Source organism: Pomacea canaliculata, linkage group LG6 (assembly GCF_003073045.1).
Source record: "Pomacea canaliculata isolate SZHN2017 linkage group LG6, ASM307304v1, whole genome shotgun sequence".
Classification (NCBI taxonomy): Eukaryota; Metazoa; Mollusca; class Gastropoda; order Architaenioglossa; family Ampullariidae; genus Pomacea; species Pomacea canaliculata.
The window spans coordinates 9,924,350-9,940,921 of record NC_037595.1 but is presented as its reverse complement, the minus strand read 5'-3'; the positions used below and the strand labels follow the sequence as shown (position 1 = coordinate 9,940,921).

The 16,572-nt window shown below is 39.4% G+C and overlaps 3 protein-coding genes across 3 annotated transcripts in view; 2 read left to right on the top strand and 1 right to left on the bottom strand.

Moving 5' to 3' along the window:
- LOC112565838 overlaps window positions 1-16,572 on the top strand; it is a 341,939-nt gene that overhangs the window by 97,077 nt on the left and 228,290 nt on the right. The gene's annotated exons all lie outside the window — the stretch shown is intronic.
- LOC112565821 (T-box transcription factor TBX20-like) lies at window positions 860-9,613 on the bottom strand. The gene is made up of 9 exons (XM_025241627.1): window positions 9,287-9,613; window positions 8,384-8,987; window positions 7,300-7,411; window positions 6,777-6,893; window positions 5,738-5,897; window positions 5,290-5,439; window positions 1,862-1,926; window positions 1,426-1,550; window positions 860-1,261 (listed from the first exon to the last, which is right to left on the bottom strand). The coding sequence occupies exons 2-9, from the start codon at window positions 8,919-8,921 to the stop codon at window positions 1,092-1,094; spliced, it is 1,437 nt and encodes a 478-aa protein (XP_025097412.1). The 5' UTR covers window positions 8,922-8,987; window positions 9,287-9,613; the 3' UTR covers window positions 860-1,091.
- Window positions 11,615-16,572, top strand: part of LOC112565839 — a 54,833-nt gene continuing 49,875 nt past the window's right edge. The window contains 1 exon segment of the mRNA XM_025241669.1: window positions 11,615-11,737. The gene's annotated coding sequence lies outside the window, so the exon portion shown is untranslated.

The following is a 16,572-nucleotide window of genomic DNA, read 5'->3' as shown; positions in this document are numbered from 1 at the left end:
GAACGTGCATAGTTGCCGCCTAGGATAAATAAAGTCGCATTGTATTGTTTTGTATTTTATTGATCTCATTGTGATTTCATTTCCTTGCACGCATTTACTGTATCTCTTTTCCTATTGTTCTTGTTATGGAATATTAGCTGCGTCCATTATTTCGTTCGAGAAGATTGTTGCCACTGTCAGCTGTGATGTCATTGTCTGTCATTTGATCTGTGACTTAATGAGGTGTAATTAAAAAAATACTCTTGTCAAGTTTGATGATGATCCAGCAAACGGTGTTAGTCTGATGAGGTTTCAACCCACCTTGCCACACACACACACAAATATCGCCACACTCTGATTTATAAGATATTTGTCTTGGTGTGGTTGTTATTGTCATCTTACTTTGCCAGGAGGCTTTTTTTCTTTAATTTTTTTTTAAATTTGTATTTCGTCTACTCTTCAGCGCTGATGATACCTCTTCCTCTGTAAAATGCACTGACAACAAATATGAGGATAGATAACATTCAGTTTGCTTCCCTGTAGGAAGGGAGGGAACCCCAGTTTCTTCTATCAATGACAAATTGCCGTTAAAGACTCTGGATAACTGAGTGACCACAGATAACAGCTGTGAAGAAATTGATGGTCTAAACGGAGAATTTCTTCCAGTTACAGGTGGGAAGTAAACACGCAGCGTCTGATAAGGTGAACAAAGCAAACAAAAATCTATGAACACCTGACTCTGTAGGGGGTTAGTCTTTCTTCTTACTTCACTGCTCCCTCCCTCTCGCTTTCTCGTAAGTGCACGTTCACAGTTTTATTCGTTGTTACAGTCATTCGACACAAATAATCACTTACACATATTTTCTTACAATTTACACCAATAGTCCACCATTCTTTATTGCTGTCACAACAGTCTTTTTTTTTCTCTTCGCTATTTCAAGTCTTGGAAAGTGTTAGGCGGGGTCAGGGAGACGGGTTTATCGTGTTTGACACGGCTGCTGCCTGTTTCTCTTGTAGCATCACACTGCATGGCATCCTCTTCAGGGACACGCGTGGTTCGTAAGGAGAGTAGCAGGGGTCAGTGGGATGTGACCACATCTCTGGGTGAATCTTTACTGAGCACTTGCGATCTTCGAGCTCCATACACCTGGATAGAACACTGATGGATTCTGGGGGATGTGCGTCACATCTGACGTCATCAAGAGATGCGTCACGTTGTCTACGTCAGCACTGTTCTCCGCTATGGCGTCATATCTTGGGCGTTTCCACAAGGGGCAGGGAACTGCAAGCGGTATTTGAGAGGATTTGATATTTGTCAACAATACTCATTGATAATATCTAATAAATACTCTTTAAGTTTACAGGAGAGAAACACTGATAATATTCACAAACTTTTTGTGACAGCTGTCCAGATGACATAAAGCTTCAGACGGTTTAATGATTTACCTTGCAGACAATGTCCGGAGACAACACTAGGGCAGACAATTTGAACTTCAGCAGCAGCAGCAGCATTGACTTGATGAGTTCTGCGTTCTTGGAAAGCAGAGGAGAATACTGCCATGACTCCGTGCCTGTTGCAGATTTTTACACCAATATTTTCACGTTAACATTGACTCAAACAACGAGTGCTATGTAATTTTTTAAAAGAGATTTCTCAACAGCATACAACAGTCACAGGCAGTACAAAATCTCATCCTTAACAGTATTTTCCGTTGTGAGCTGTATTTTATATTTCTTTAGTTCATAGCATCTTTGAACGGAAATGGAAAACAAGCTTTTTTTGCGTTGTTCAGCATGATTTATAAGATACGTAGCAAGTCTTCTTCTCTCAGACTTTCTTTTTCTCACCACATACAAGCTTTAGCTGTCAAAGTCAACGCACCTGCTCTTTCCAGACTCTCTGAACCCTTTGGCGAATGGATTCCTGGCAATCTTCAGCTGTGTGATCTGCTCAAACACACAAAAGAATAAAATTGAATTACATGGGCATTGGCTGGAATAATTATTTTCATCAGTAACACAGTCGTAATAAAGTGTATAATATTTTATCAGAACAAAATCGATTAAAAAAATTATTAGCTCAGATTGGATCATCTCTAATTGTATCCCATTCACCAAACGAATTTCATTTTGGATTAAAGTGGAAATATTTTAACTAAAAGTCCATATTATTATATATATCTCAAAATGGATGTATGCTGTTCACGACTAGATTCGCAATTAAATTTTATTTTATTTTCAGTCAGTGAAAAGCGGGAAACAAAAGACTTGAATCGTGGACTTTTCACACAAAATGTTTAGTCGAGAAAGCTGCAGTGTGAGATTCTCCCCTTCCAGTCTAGTCCTAATCTATCGTCGCAAACATACGTCACCACCGTCTGGTTCGTTATCATCGCTAGAGCACACACTCATCTCTTGACAATCTTTTCTTCGCTCGTTTTATCAGCAGCTATTTAGTTCTCACGCCTAAAGCTCAGCCCAAGGCCATGCGAGAGATACAAGACAGTCCCACGTCCAGAACATCGAGTGTAATGTTTCGTCACGAGATGCCGGAAGAGACTATTTTTCTTGTTGCTCTGCGGGCAAGAAAAGAGTGCCTTAGATCGAGTGTTTAACGCTTTTATCGAAACATTCGTGAATGATGTTTTCCCCTAGTTACCCTTGCACATAGTGTAAAAACTCACACAAGCAGTTTAGCCAGTTGGGGTGGGTGGGAGAAAGAAAGAAGGCGGGAACATTGTTGATAAATGATGAGCGGGTTTGATACTTTTTGGGATTCTAACCACCAGGCTCTTTGTCAGACCACTTGACGGAGACAAGATGTCGCCTCGGAGGGGTGGTCGATGCTCTTGTTATCACCTATGAAAGACTAGGGTTATCGGGTCAAGAGAACTCAAGCGACTTTGATGAGAGGCCGGGTATCTTGCTTGATGGTTACATTTACACCTCAGCGTCGCTGAAGAAAAATATTATTGCTAACATCAATAGACAGTCAAGGGTTTCCTGACTTTGGAACGGACTATGCACAATGTAGGGTTTGTTCCATGGGAACAATATGTGGTTTGGGGTTTGCTAAGAACTATTTAAGGCAAGACATGGACCAGAAATTAGACGAAAGTATTTAATTTTATCTATTCTCCAAATGCGCTATGTACACAGTATAATTATGACTTTTTTTTTCCTTTGGAACAGCCCTTACGATCTGCAGGTTTCGCTGCACGGAACTTTATCTAACGGGGTACTAATCACTTCGAAATATTTTTTTATCTTTCTTTTGCCTTTCCTCTTAAACTCACTCTCTTTCACTTCGCAAAGAATATTACTTTTGTTAGAAAAATGAAACAAGAAGTAAAGTAATTATAACGATTCTATAAAACATGTCCCCAAATACACCGTCAAGAGCACAAAGACGATACACAGACACTCTCGCATAAAATGCAAACATTACCATCGATAATAAGAGAATAATGGCGGGAATCTGGCTTGAAGCCTAAAATATAAAGACACTATATCACAAGCTTCTGTATGACAATTCGTCTAAAATTTTTTGCTGATGACTCTTATCTACTTTTGACAAGGGACACATAGACTGAAGGGGTAGGTTTAGAGTTCCCCGAGCTAGAACCGAATATCTACATTTTATTCCATCGACAATCCATATATACAGCCAAGTCATGGCTATCACATGTCTTTGTGTGAAGGTTCTTATACAGCTGGCACCCGTTCCTATTTTTAAGATGTAACCGTCATGTAATGTCTGATATTATATTCCCGGAAGGGATTGATAAAGATGTTTTGTATCTGTATTTTGTATTGTACTCCGCTAAGTGCTGAACACTGCAGCGTGAGAATAGGCCTTTAGATTAGTGATACAGGCATGTCTTTATATAGACCACCTTTTTCAACCTCACAAGTAGCCCGCCGCTATACTGGCGTGTAAAGAGTCGATAAAGGGAGATGACTCTGCTGACATCGGGTGAGAACAGCATTGATCAGCAGATAATTTCTTGCTTCGTCGACGACGAGCGACACACTATACAGTATACAGAGACAGCGACTGTGAACAGCGAACCACATGTGTGAGAAACTGAACAGATACCCCCAGCACAAGCGGGGGGTGCGATAGAGGAGTTGTCAAGTGGAAGATCTTGATACCCACTTAACACCAGAGAACTACATTTATCTCGAGCAGACGATACTCCTGACCACAGTAACCAGTTGTTCTGCCACGACCTTTTACAAGTCTGGGGTACTCTACCTGTACTATATCTTTGGGCACTCTACCTGTGCTGTTTACTAACTGCTTTTTATAATTGTCCGAGGTTTACATGACAAATCTTTTCCATTTTAATCTCATGATCAATCAATGCCTTCACGGTTTGTCTACACGTTGCACACCTCAGTAGTTGTGCTTTACACTTTTACAGAAAAAGATTTTTTGAACTGTTGGTTCACATCTTTATTTGGGGTCCCTGTCTTCGTGCCTGACATTGAATAGTAACCCTTCCAAGTTCTTTCTATAAATGGTAACTAATAAAAATCACACGACTTGGATTGGTAATTTAATAATGGTTTTGGTGGTAGTAGCAATATGATTTTGCATGTATTTTTACTGGTAGAAGAGACAATAATAACATGTGATTTTATTTACATGTTGAACTATTTTTGGTGGTTGTCGTAGTAAGTCGATTAAAGGAAGGGGTAGGCTGAACTGCGAAAAATACTACAATAAGCGTTCGTATCTTGACTAAATTTACTATTTATTGTGTTACTGTGGAAACCTTTTTTTTTTTTTTTTTTTTTTTTGCGTTGTCCATGCATCTCTCTCGTGCGCGCATACACACAATAAAGTTATTAAAAGTTTGGCAAAACATGCAAACTGTCTGATGACTTCGAGGGAACAAAACTTCCAGAATTTTGCCTCTTCAGCAAGGAATAGGATTTCGTCCATAATGTAGGTCTGTCTGGACGTGATGGCGCTCAGATCAGACAACAACTATGATCAACAGCCCCCTCCTCCCCGACTGTGTCAAAGACCTTGTGTGATATGATGGCCTTTGTTCTTGATATCGAGAATCATTTATCTTCAACGGCAGTAACAAGTCTCCCATCAACACTTTAAGTTTATCGGTCAATCACTGCTTTGGATTTTTTTTTTAAGTAACACGCCGTCTGTGTGACTAATCTGATTGGTTTATAGGATAAGCTAACAGTCGCTGCTTCTTTTAAACTGATTTATAAGAGGTATAAATATGTTAAATAAGAGAATTTTGGGAACAGAGTGCCATCTTCCTCAATTTTCCCTCTTACCTGTTGGTTTTGATAGGCTGTAACGGCAATGAAGGACGTCTGCGGAAATGTGAAGGTAAAATGGACAGGTGTCGCATCGTTACCTGGACTTTTGTGCATTTTCTCTACGTGAATTCGGGGCTGAAATTTCTGCATCGAAATTAGGCTCACCTGTGTTTAAGAAAGGAGTAATATAAATATATATTTAATACAGTCCAACCGTTATTTAATACCACAATAATAAATATAAAGCAATTAAATTACAAATTATGTATGTACCTTCGTATAAAAGAAAGCATGGAAAAGCATACAATAAAATGTCTTTATATATACATATATATATATTCTCAGATATGAAAACACATTGATGCATATACTTAGACATACAAAAGACGCACGCACTCGTGCACACTAACCTATGTGCACACCCAGATATTCAAACGGATATTACGCAAACGTACGTCTGTACCTGACCGAGTGAAGGATGGACGTTGTTGGTCAGTTTGACACGTTCAAATGACACGCCATGTGACAGCAGTGTGCGGCCAGAGAACGGACTGTCCGGGTGTGTGTATACCCTGGGCTCGGAGTGGTCCGGTTCTGCTTTTCCAGCCACGGCCCACTTGGAACTGCAAACCACACCATACGTATTGTGTCTGAAGAACTCAAAACGATAATCGCACGCGCGCGAACACACACACACACACACAGAGTTACGCCCGCATATCTTCACGACTACATAGGGAGAGAAAATGGAACTGTGAGACTATATCATGCTCAAGGTATAAATATAAGGGTAGGTATTTAGTTCTCAAAACATTTATTGACGTATTTTCTTGTTTTTGGTAATTTTACCTGTGAGTTGGTCAGTCTCTCGCTCTGCAACACTTTCTCAGATTCCTAGATGCTTTGGTTGTCGCTCATTCTGTTTGTTCTCTAAATAAAACCTCTGTTCTATCAATCTTTCAAGAATCTGCTGATGATACTCAGACGTCTTCTCTATTACACACTGACAGTGTCATTATGACCATGTATATTTCTGAAGTCTGTATTTTTTATACCTCTTTCTGGTAATATAACAAACATAATAATGCTTGTGTGCGTGCATCCCTTGAAAAGAGTGTGTTATCCACACAAACATTTTGAAAAATAGCGTTTTGTACTAAGCTCAACCCTGGGTCGTTGAAAAGTAAAATTGCATCCTTTTTTTACTTTGAATGGAAGTTTCTTTTACCCGAACATTTGTCCCTAATTTTCTCATTTCATTCAGCGTAGCAAATCTTTCGTCCCCTCTTCCAATTACTGATCAATTTTTTTATCTCTTACTTTCTAAATAAAAAAAAAATACTTGAGAAGGAAATGATAACCACACTGTAACGGTCGTTTCTGGAAAGGAATCACCACCATCGCAGTGGTTCGTGATAATGTCATGCATGCTTATGACATACTGTTCACGAGCGGTACAGATCATCACCATGCTCACCTGTAGTACACGTCATCATGCTCACCTGTGGTACACGTAGCGGTATTTGTTGGTTCCGCATTGTGCAAACTCCAGCCACAACGTGTAATGAGCGTTGGGTTCCAGTCCTCCGAAGCGCAGACGAATAGGTGGAAACATTCGCCTGCCACATACAGACCGAAAAGTTAACTCTTTTTCTTCATTGCTTCTCCCCCTTCCTTCCTTCCTTCCTTCCTTCCTTCCTTCCTTAACCTCCACCTCTCTCTCTCTCTCGTTTTTTTGTCCCTTTCTCACTCCTTTTAGATTTTTAAAAAATTCCTTCTGTGTCTTTTGTATGAGAGTAATTTTCTTCTGCTTTCCTAATGGCAGATGAGAATGTCTGTGTTTGAAGACTTATATCTTGAAAGTTAATTATGTGTTTATATTTGGGAATTATTATTTTAAAATGAACTTAACCCGATCATAAAAAAAATGTTGCGCTCGTGTTGGCCTTTAGCGACTGGTTCGTATTAATAAGAAAGCTTTTATTTACATATATAGGTGGAAGAGAAGTGGAAAATGAGGCAGACCTGCCTGCTCTGGTTACGATCATCTCTGTTCCCAGAGCGTGGAACGCTTCCCAGAGGTCTGCCTGACAGAGTTCAGCTTGACACAGCTCTGCCTGCACTCCGTGGGCGTTTCCTGTGGGAAAGATGGAGAAAATTGCCAGAATGCTACATAATTTTGGAGTAGGTGAGTGTAGGACTGCGGTGAGGGTTGTATATTTGCCACTTTAGCTGATATGGTTTTTGACGTGTGGCAACTTACTAAGCCAGGTTTTTTACACGCTGTTAACTCTCGTTTATCACAGGTAAACCCTCCTGATCGAGTATGTGTAAGCTATTGTTTATCACAAGTTAACGGCTATTCCGATGTGATTTGTATAGAAATTTTGGGGAAGTTACCACAAAAAAAAAGTATGATACAAGTAATAAACATACCGGTGGTAAAGCTTCAACGATATCAATGTTTTTATTATAAAAAAATGTTAGTAGCCAATGTCATAGGCGGAAGATAATAGTAATCATAATAATAAATGAATTTATATAGCGCTTTACACTACCATCAAAGGTTAGCTCAAAGCGCTTTACAAAGAATAATAATAATAATAATAATAATAATAATAATAATAATAATAATAATAATAATAATAATAATAATAATAATAATAATAATAAAAAAGAGTTTATTGTGTTCTCATGTTGAGAAAAAGGTGAATTTCTAGAAATGGCTAGTTGATTAAATTTATTAAAGCTAAATCTAAGTTTAGTTGCGACATCTGTTGCTCAGAAGGTCGTAACGATTTTCTAAATTTTAATTTTAAAATGTAAAATATCTGTTTTGAAACGGATTTTTAAATAACATTGTTCAAAAAAGACTTACCACCATGTACGTTCTTAAATATTTTTAGCTAGATCATTTATGTGAAAAGTTGTCACTTTATATCTCAATAAATGAATGGATGTAATAGCAATCGACAGGTGATATCGCCACGACAACACCATAGAAACATTAACCTTTTACGCCAGAAAATGTGTAATGCCTTGGTTATATGTTTACAAAGGAACAAAAATTAAATTAAAAGCACAGTGCGTCCGCAACAAGAAATCCTACCTGCGGAAGTGACGACGAAAGGGTGCGGAAACAAAGGAACACCACTGCTGCTATGACTGAAACTCCACTGTCCGCCGCACGAGTACTTCCGGGCCAGGAGAGAAACGCTGGGTTCATCTCCGTGGAAACGAGGAGCTGAGACAGGCGAGACGGCAGCACATTTCTTGGACTGGTCCACTTCTTCCTTCGTGCGTTCGTCCGTCACTTCCCATTCTTTCCACACTGCATCACTTTCATTCGCGCGGTCTTGCCAAGAGTCTGCGCACGTGCTGATATGTTCACTTCCGCCGTAAACTCGCGGGTCTGTCCAAACTTTGTCGTCTACAAAACGGTGTTTGCAGCCGGCGATGTTACCGACGACGTAGCCATGAGGTGACATCAGCACACGCCGCACGCAGAGACAATCGTTTTGCAACACACCTGTCTGGTCCGCGGGTCTTCGCTCGCACGTCTGGATCCTGGGGTTCGCATCCTGCTCCACGTCTTTCAGTTCCAGTAGTCTCGCCACAGAAAAATTCTGCGCTCGCACGCTCAGCATGGCGCAATGATGTCAGCAGACAGTGCCCGCACATGTACCAGGAGTTCCAGCGTATTGAAGATTCTCCTTAAATCATTATTTACTCTCTGTTATGCAAACAAATTTCCCTCCACCAAATGTTTCATACAGTAATTATTTTTATTTATGGTCAAATATATTAAATAACTTTTTACCAAGGTTAAAATTTAATTCAGCAACATTTCTTATAATAAATTACTTATTTTTACATGAAACGGTGCCTTTTCCTAATACTTTTCCTCATGAACACTTTCTTTCTTTCTTTTTTGAGATGCTAAAAGAAAACTGTGCTCAACAGCGAAAATTTTTTAGTTTAAGAACTTTTTAAAAAAGAATTAATGACTTACTTATCACAACGTCTTCACCAAATCCACGTAGTTTGGAAAGTTTGTATTTATATTGTGTCCTGTTGTGACCCAGACTCCGAAATTTCTGAAGTTGAGAGTTTGCTTCGGAGAATGGGCTGTGATCATCTCAGGTCACAGGCCGTCTTCAGGGGAATGGAAACAACGGTGCTGATACACAAAGGTGAGAAGAGAGATAACCACAGCATGGGGCCTACAATATTCACACTTGTCGATCACAATCACCTCCATTGTAGCAGTTGGTGCTTTATTGCTCCGCCCATGCTCGACAAACCTTTTTCCTGATTGGTCTACAAGGCTAACACCAATGATCTCTCTTTGTTGACTGGCTTACACACACAGACGTTTGTGTTTGTGCATATGTTTGGGTGTGTGTTTGCATGTATATGTGTGTGTGAACGCGTGCTCACGTGCGTGCACCTGATCGAGCTAGCATTACAGACATATTTGTGCCTATGTGGTTTGAGTGTTGTAGTATATGGTGTGATATGCGCCTGCGGTGCGTGTGTGTGTGTGTGTGCGCGCGCGCGCTTCGTACAAGAGAGTTGTTCAACTAACCGATATGTGTATCAGTTTAAATGAGTGCTTGTGTGGTGAAAGACGGTATGATGTGGAGTGTATGTGTGTACTTGGTTGTCTGTGTGTTTTCGTGGATTTTGTGAGCATTACCCGGTTCGGTCCTATGCTCCTCGAGGAGCAGCAATAAGGAATAACTAAAGTAAACCCGTTTCATACTAGTGTGTTATTGTGCCCTTGTTTCCTACAAGTTAAAGCTAGTAGTAAGTCTATGTACTGGTGTGTGTGTGTGTATCCGTGAGTGCATACTGTGAGTGTTTGTGTAACACGTGTACGAGGCCATGTTTGCGGTGTGGCGGTGGTGCGTGCGTGCGTCTCCAAGTGTGTATACCTGTAGTAATGTGTGCATGTGCGCGTTCGCGTATCTATGTGTGTGTACGCTTATGTGACGTTGTATGTGTGTGTGGTGTTCGTTCCGAACTTACACCGTGTTTTTTTCAGTCTTTTATAACAAAATATCAATTTACTAACTATATAAACATTATACCTTGCCATCAGGGGCTTTGTTAAAGCTATCAGTAAACCAATTAGATCTACATTAATATACACCATATACTGTCCAGGACAAGAAATATAGACCTATGGTCACATATTTTACTGCACACTTAGAAATCCTTATGTTGTGTTGCTATGGTAACGGCACAATATATGTCTTTAGAAAACCAGACCTAGCTGACCACAAAATGGTGTGGAAGGAGACTGATACACAATTAAGCGGCATTGCAACAGTCGGTCGGAACTCGGAGGAAGGAAGAGCTCCTTTTTCAAAGTGGTAAAGGCTTCTACATCTAGGTAGAAGCATTGAAAAAAATCTATACAAGCCTATCGTAGACAGGTAATGTCTGACTCGGCCAGCGATCAGTTGGAATTTTGGAAACAGAAATTACTCGTTCAAATCTTCCCATTTACTCTACGAGCAAGAGCAGATAACACGGTATCGAAGAAAACCTTTGTCGATCACTGTTTTGAATTGCTTCCCCTTCTCTAGCTGCTATATGACTCGATCACTGCATGTGTATATTCTCTTTTTCGACAGCTTTAATCATCACATCGCATCATTGCAACTTGATTTTTTTGATATGATAAAAATCCAAACTGATTGTTGAGTGGGATGATGAAGTGGAGCGGAGAAAATGATCATCTGACATCTTTGTCAGCTTTTTCAGTATTCGCCTGTTGACTTCATTAGCGCTCTTTTTATGACTGATTTTTAATAACTTGTGCGGGTTTTTCTGCTATTGTTTTAGTGAATATAGAAATGCTTTAATATTTCTTTAACTATGAAATAACACGGCTGATGCACAATAGGTGAACAGAAATAAACTGGAATTTAGCAATTTTTTTCTTTTGTATAGCCACATGATAAAACGGTCTTCCTATGAAATGACATTAAATTTTTTGCATCATGCTTTAAATTCTAGCACACACACACACATGCACACACACATATGAGGGTTTATAAAATCTTGCAAGGTGCAACAGTTGTGTCAAACCGAAAAAATATGGTCCCTGTGGATTCACTCTGCGGCGTTGTCATGAATGACGATTGCATCTGACATATATGGAAAAAAACTTCTCCAGAAAACAAACAGATCGTTTGTTACCATAATCTTATTCATAAAAGGATTTCATTATTTCTTCACCCCCCAACTCCCCAGATTTTTCCCCCTTCTTTTCTGAAATGGTCTAAGGGAGACAAACTTCAGCGTCAGAAGCAGTTATCCCATCTTGTAAGTTTCTTTGTTTTGTAGGGGGCGCTGTGTGACCTGCATGTAAAATAAAATGAATTCCACCGATTTTTATGCCAAAATACACAGTCGGAAGTGCAAGTATGGAAACTGATCGATCATATAACAGGTAGGCAGCTTTTCTTTCATGCACTCTTTAATCTCATGAGAGCAAGGGGAAACGATTATGTTGTTGGTTATCTTGAAGCGCGCCTTGAGAGGCTGTGCTCATCTTGAACAGACTATAGTCGGTCTGTATAAGAGGTTGTCATGCCAGATTTCCAGCTTGTGTGGCCTTGTACAGTGACCTGTCAGTGCACGCTGTTAGCATTCTGTGCTTGCCTTTGGGTGTTATGCCTCTGTTTTCGCTCGGTTCGGAAACTCGACTGAGAAACGGCAATCTTTGTAAGGTGGAGATAACTCCGATTTATAACGCCAACAATGGAGCGAGTTTCATCCTTGTTGGGCATGCATCTAGACGGCATTGTGTATTGACTGATTACATGTACAGTGTTCGGGACATTAAAGTGTGTAATTTGTGGCAGAGATTTTCTTTCCTTCGTAATATTTTCTCGAAATAATTACGTGTATACGTTTATTTCTCTAATAAGATGTGTATAATAATAATAAATCCAATTCCAATCGTGTCATTATGCTAGAACAAGCTACTTAAGTTTGACATAAATACCCATCCCTCACGCCTTTTTATCTACACCCAACAGCTAATAATCTCCTCACAATGATAAAGCAATTTGTCAAGGGAGTATTCATTTAGGTTTTTGAATTATTTAAAGGTCATGATACATGAAATATTATTTGTTGAATTACTTTTTCTTTCCAAAGCATGCCATAATTTCTTGAAAGTAGTACTAACTAGGATAAATTCACAAATCAAAAAAGTAATGTTTGCTTCAGAACTGTGGGACTAAGTAATTGATTAATTACCAAGAGGAAGGAAATATCAACAGGACTGTAGTCCAGGGGACAATATAGATATTTTATATGTCATCACCAAGGCAATAATTTAGTTTTGTCCTGAATACTATTAAAAGTTATAACATGCTCACTGTATGCCCTTAACCGAGTTTTTTTTTTATATTTTATTTTCAAGAACTTCTATCATATTTCATTTGGGAGTTATTTTTCTTTTACATGTTTACTAAGGCAGAAATCAAATAATTTTAATATACTTTGTGTGTGTGCATGTCAAAAATAAATCACATGTCATAATGATGAATAATAACATTCTGCACAAAATTATCTGAACTTACTATTTTGACTAGAAAATATGATTTTCATAACAGATTTTTTTTAACTGCTGCTCTATTGGTCATGCAAGGTAATATTGATAATTGATAGCACAAGTCAGATATAAAAGAGAGATGAACCCAGTAATTTTTTTCTCCACTATCAACTCTATTATCATCATCAGTTTTAATTGGAAAGTTTTAATTAAAAAATTCTCAATAATAGACAATATATATATATACCCTTTTGTTAGCCTAAAGATTGAAAACATGACGATAATGTTCTGCCTCTAATGGGTGGAAGGGAATGGAACATCACCATAACACTTTGCAGTTCATTCAAATATTTATAGTTGAAAAGCCACATTTATTCAGTAGTACACTGTAACAGGTATGAATGATGCAGTATGTAAGTTTTTAAAAGTTAAAATGCCTTTAATTAACAGGATCAACTGAAAAACTGATGAGAGTTAAAATATTTACTAAAAGCATTTCAACTTTTAAAAACTTAAAAATCTTGCAATAAACCAGTAAGTGTTAAAATGAAAAGGTTGTGGGTCTATACATAAAATAAAATTGAATATTTAAAGTATTCTTTTGGTGGTTTACTAAAACTTGTTTACTTAAAATAAATTCACAAAACCTAAAAGTTAATAAAAGTATATGAAGCCCCTTAAGCTTATCAGAGGCTATGGTGAACATTTTTTGCATATACAGTCAGGATTTTCTGTGTTGATCCATTGGAAGAACTGGCAGTGGCAGTCCCTAACAAAGCAGCTGGCATTGTCCCTGGTGAAGGCAGTGGTGGTTGTGCTGTTGGTGGTGGTGGCAGTTGGGAGTGGTTGATGTGGGTGAAGAAAAGAGGATGGTATTGATTCTTACAGCTGGGAGGCACCACCAGATTTTTCCCCTTTCTTCAGATTTCTTTAGCCTATGCCTAGCTTGTCAACTGTGCACCATGCACCTAGGGGTGTCTATTTCCTTGTCCTGATAAAATATATGGCTAAAATGTTGCAAGAATGTAGAAGTAATGATATGGAGAAGAATGTTGTATTGACTTGTGAAGTTTTGCTTGCATAAAAGGATAATTAAATAGGACTCTATAAAAAGTAAATTTTTCATCTTTTCCTGAAATCAGTGATTTTACTCTCTTGTATGTAAATCTAGTTTTTAAAATAAAAAGTTATGGTTATAAAGTACCAAAAATTTATATTTTATTTTGTTTTCAATGTATCTCAGTTGTCATGGTCATATTTTTGCTTTTTCTGCTGAAGTGTCAAGCATCCAAGATTTTTTAGCATTACCTGTTTTTCAAGCAAACAGGTTTCTGCTTAATACATGAAAACAGATTGATTCTAATTAGCATTAAAACAGATGTGCATGCACACAAACAACACACACATACCATTGCACTGTATTACGTTGTGAGAAGTTGTCTCTTTGCGAGAAAGGGTGGGGGGTGTGAAACATAACCATTACCTTATTTTCCTTCCAGGTAAACATATTAGCCAGATAGCTATTGCCTTCAGAGGACCAAACTCATGCCATTATATGTAATGTACCTTTCAATTTATATGAAAACTCCATGTTTTTCTGATTATCAAAGGGCTTTATTCAGCAACTTGAAGTGTGTCAGCATCTGGGAGTGTGAGGGGAGGAAGTGAAGAGGAGAGGGAGAAGTTCTGCTTTTGACTTGAATGATATTGAACTGTGGCTGAAATTCTGGGTGGAGACAGTATTCAATGAAAGTGGGGAAGTGTGTATGTGTGTGTGTGTGGTGGTGGTGGTGGTGGTGGGGAACAGCTTGTAAGTCCTCCATAAACGGTTAGTTTCATGTTTTGTTTAGTTGATTTGCTAGTGGAAATAGATGCCATCAACTGAACTCTGATATTAATATAATATAGGTTTATTTTTATTTTCTAATCTGCCAAAGGCCAACAGATCAGAGGTATTCTGCAAATGTTGTTATGTCGGGTTTTCAAGACTTATTTAGAATATAGGGGCGCCTCATTCAGTGGCCATTAGGAGAACACATCTCACAATTGTGCGTAAACGTGATTTTCTCATAAATTTTTTTTTAAGCCTGCCTTGTCACTCTTTAGTTTCAAGGTTTGTATTTTAAGTGTATATGCAGGGGTTTGGTTAAAATCTCGCAATAGTACATGAACATGATTTTCTCTTAATTTTTTTTTTAAAGCTGTTGTCCAAAAACTGCATGAGGTCTCGAATACCTCACCCCCCAAAGACCTGAAAATGTTAGGGGATGAGTTTTACCTTTCTTATGCATTCAGTTAACATGAAATAGGTGCCACCGCATTCATTTAGACTGGCCATGGGTCAATTATGACTTTTAGTGTTGGGACAGTGTGGTTTTAAGTGGAACAAAATAGTCAATTTTGGGGACATTTTGACTCAGCGGGAGGTCAATATAACCAGGGCGATATGGTTTTTGGTCAAGGTGACCTAATCCAATATAATCTTTCATTCTCGTATCCTCTCTGTTGGGTGTGCACTCACACAGAGAAGGAAACCAAAGAATAAGTGACGTATTCTGATGAGTGATTTGCTCCAAGTCGATGGGGCCTACGAGCAAATAGATCTCTGACCATATGTCTTTTATCTTATTTAACGGAACTTGAAGAAGGCAGGTGTCAGAAGAAGAACGGAGCAGTCATGCGGTTGTCATTGAGCTCTGACAGGTATTGAGGACCAGTGTCAGAAACAGCGGAGTAGGTCACTGCGGATAGTTTGTGAGCTAGGTTCAGTATAACGGTCAGCGAGTGAAGCGAATGATGGATATGTTAAGATCTAGACCATCTACGATCTCTTGGCTAGGATTGATAGATTTGGGTGTGAGACACTGTGTCATATGCGACTAAAATTTCTGACTGCATGTAGTACATCCCCACTTAGCTTACCCAGCGAAGTCGTCGCACATGCGAGCGCGTGTTATTTAGAATGCTGGTAGCTTCTCGTTCAGCGATTTTGCCGCGTGTTTGTGGCGTAGCTGGGAAGGGAGGGGAGGAGGAGCGATTCGTTCAGTCGACGGTAAATAAAAACGTCAGGCACGCAGGCTGGAACGTTCGTTCGGGGGTTGACGTGTGTCAGCCGTTGATCCGAAACTAATTGATTGATCCTATCTGGCTCTGCATGAAGCCAACTAGACGCCATGTTGGAACTCAAAAAGCAAGTCTGGCTCAGTAGTTTTAGATCAGAGGTGTCGCAGACATTTTAACAACCCACTGAGTACTGTCGCATGTCCCATCCCCTCCCTCAGTTGATGGCCTTTGTCGTACGTTAGGGTGGAAATAGCGAGGGGGGGGGGAGGTGAACCAATTCCAATTGTGTCAGCTCGCCCAAGAAGCATCTCGGTTGCTACGCGAGTCGATGTCAGCGCGATCGGAAGATTGTCAAGGAGATACCAAGCAGTAAATTGTAATGGTGACACGGGTGAGCGAGTGAGGCATGACCTGTCAAGGTTACAGGAGCCTGAATGTGAAGGTGCGTCCACAGCCACCGAATGGTCATCTGTCAGGTGCGAGAAAGTAGTACACACACACACCTGTGTCGCTGGGCCTCTCCTCCGAGTCCTTACCGTCCTTCTCACACTCCTCCCTTTCAGCCCCCCCCCTTCAGCTCTATTCTTTAGGCTCCGGTTTCAACAGTGCCACAACACGGCAGGAGAGCTTTGTCGGAAACAAACGGGTGAAGCTAGTCG

Bases quoted from the DNA above. Each gene is read 5' to 3' on its own strand.
- LOC112565821 (XM_025241627.1), bottom strand. From the start codon at position 8,921: ATGCTGAGCGTGCGAGCGCAGAATTTTTCTGTGGCGAGACTACTGGAA. The intron at 1,927-5,289 runs GTAAGAGGGAAA...GTGTTTGAGCAG, and splicing joins CAGCCTATCAAAACCAACAG to ATCACACAGCTGAAGATTGC. The intron at 1,551-1,861 runs GTGCGTTGACTT...AATCTGCAACAG, and splicing joins AGAGAGTCTGGAAAGAGCAG to GCACGGAGTCATGGCAGTAT.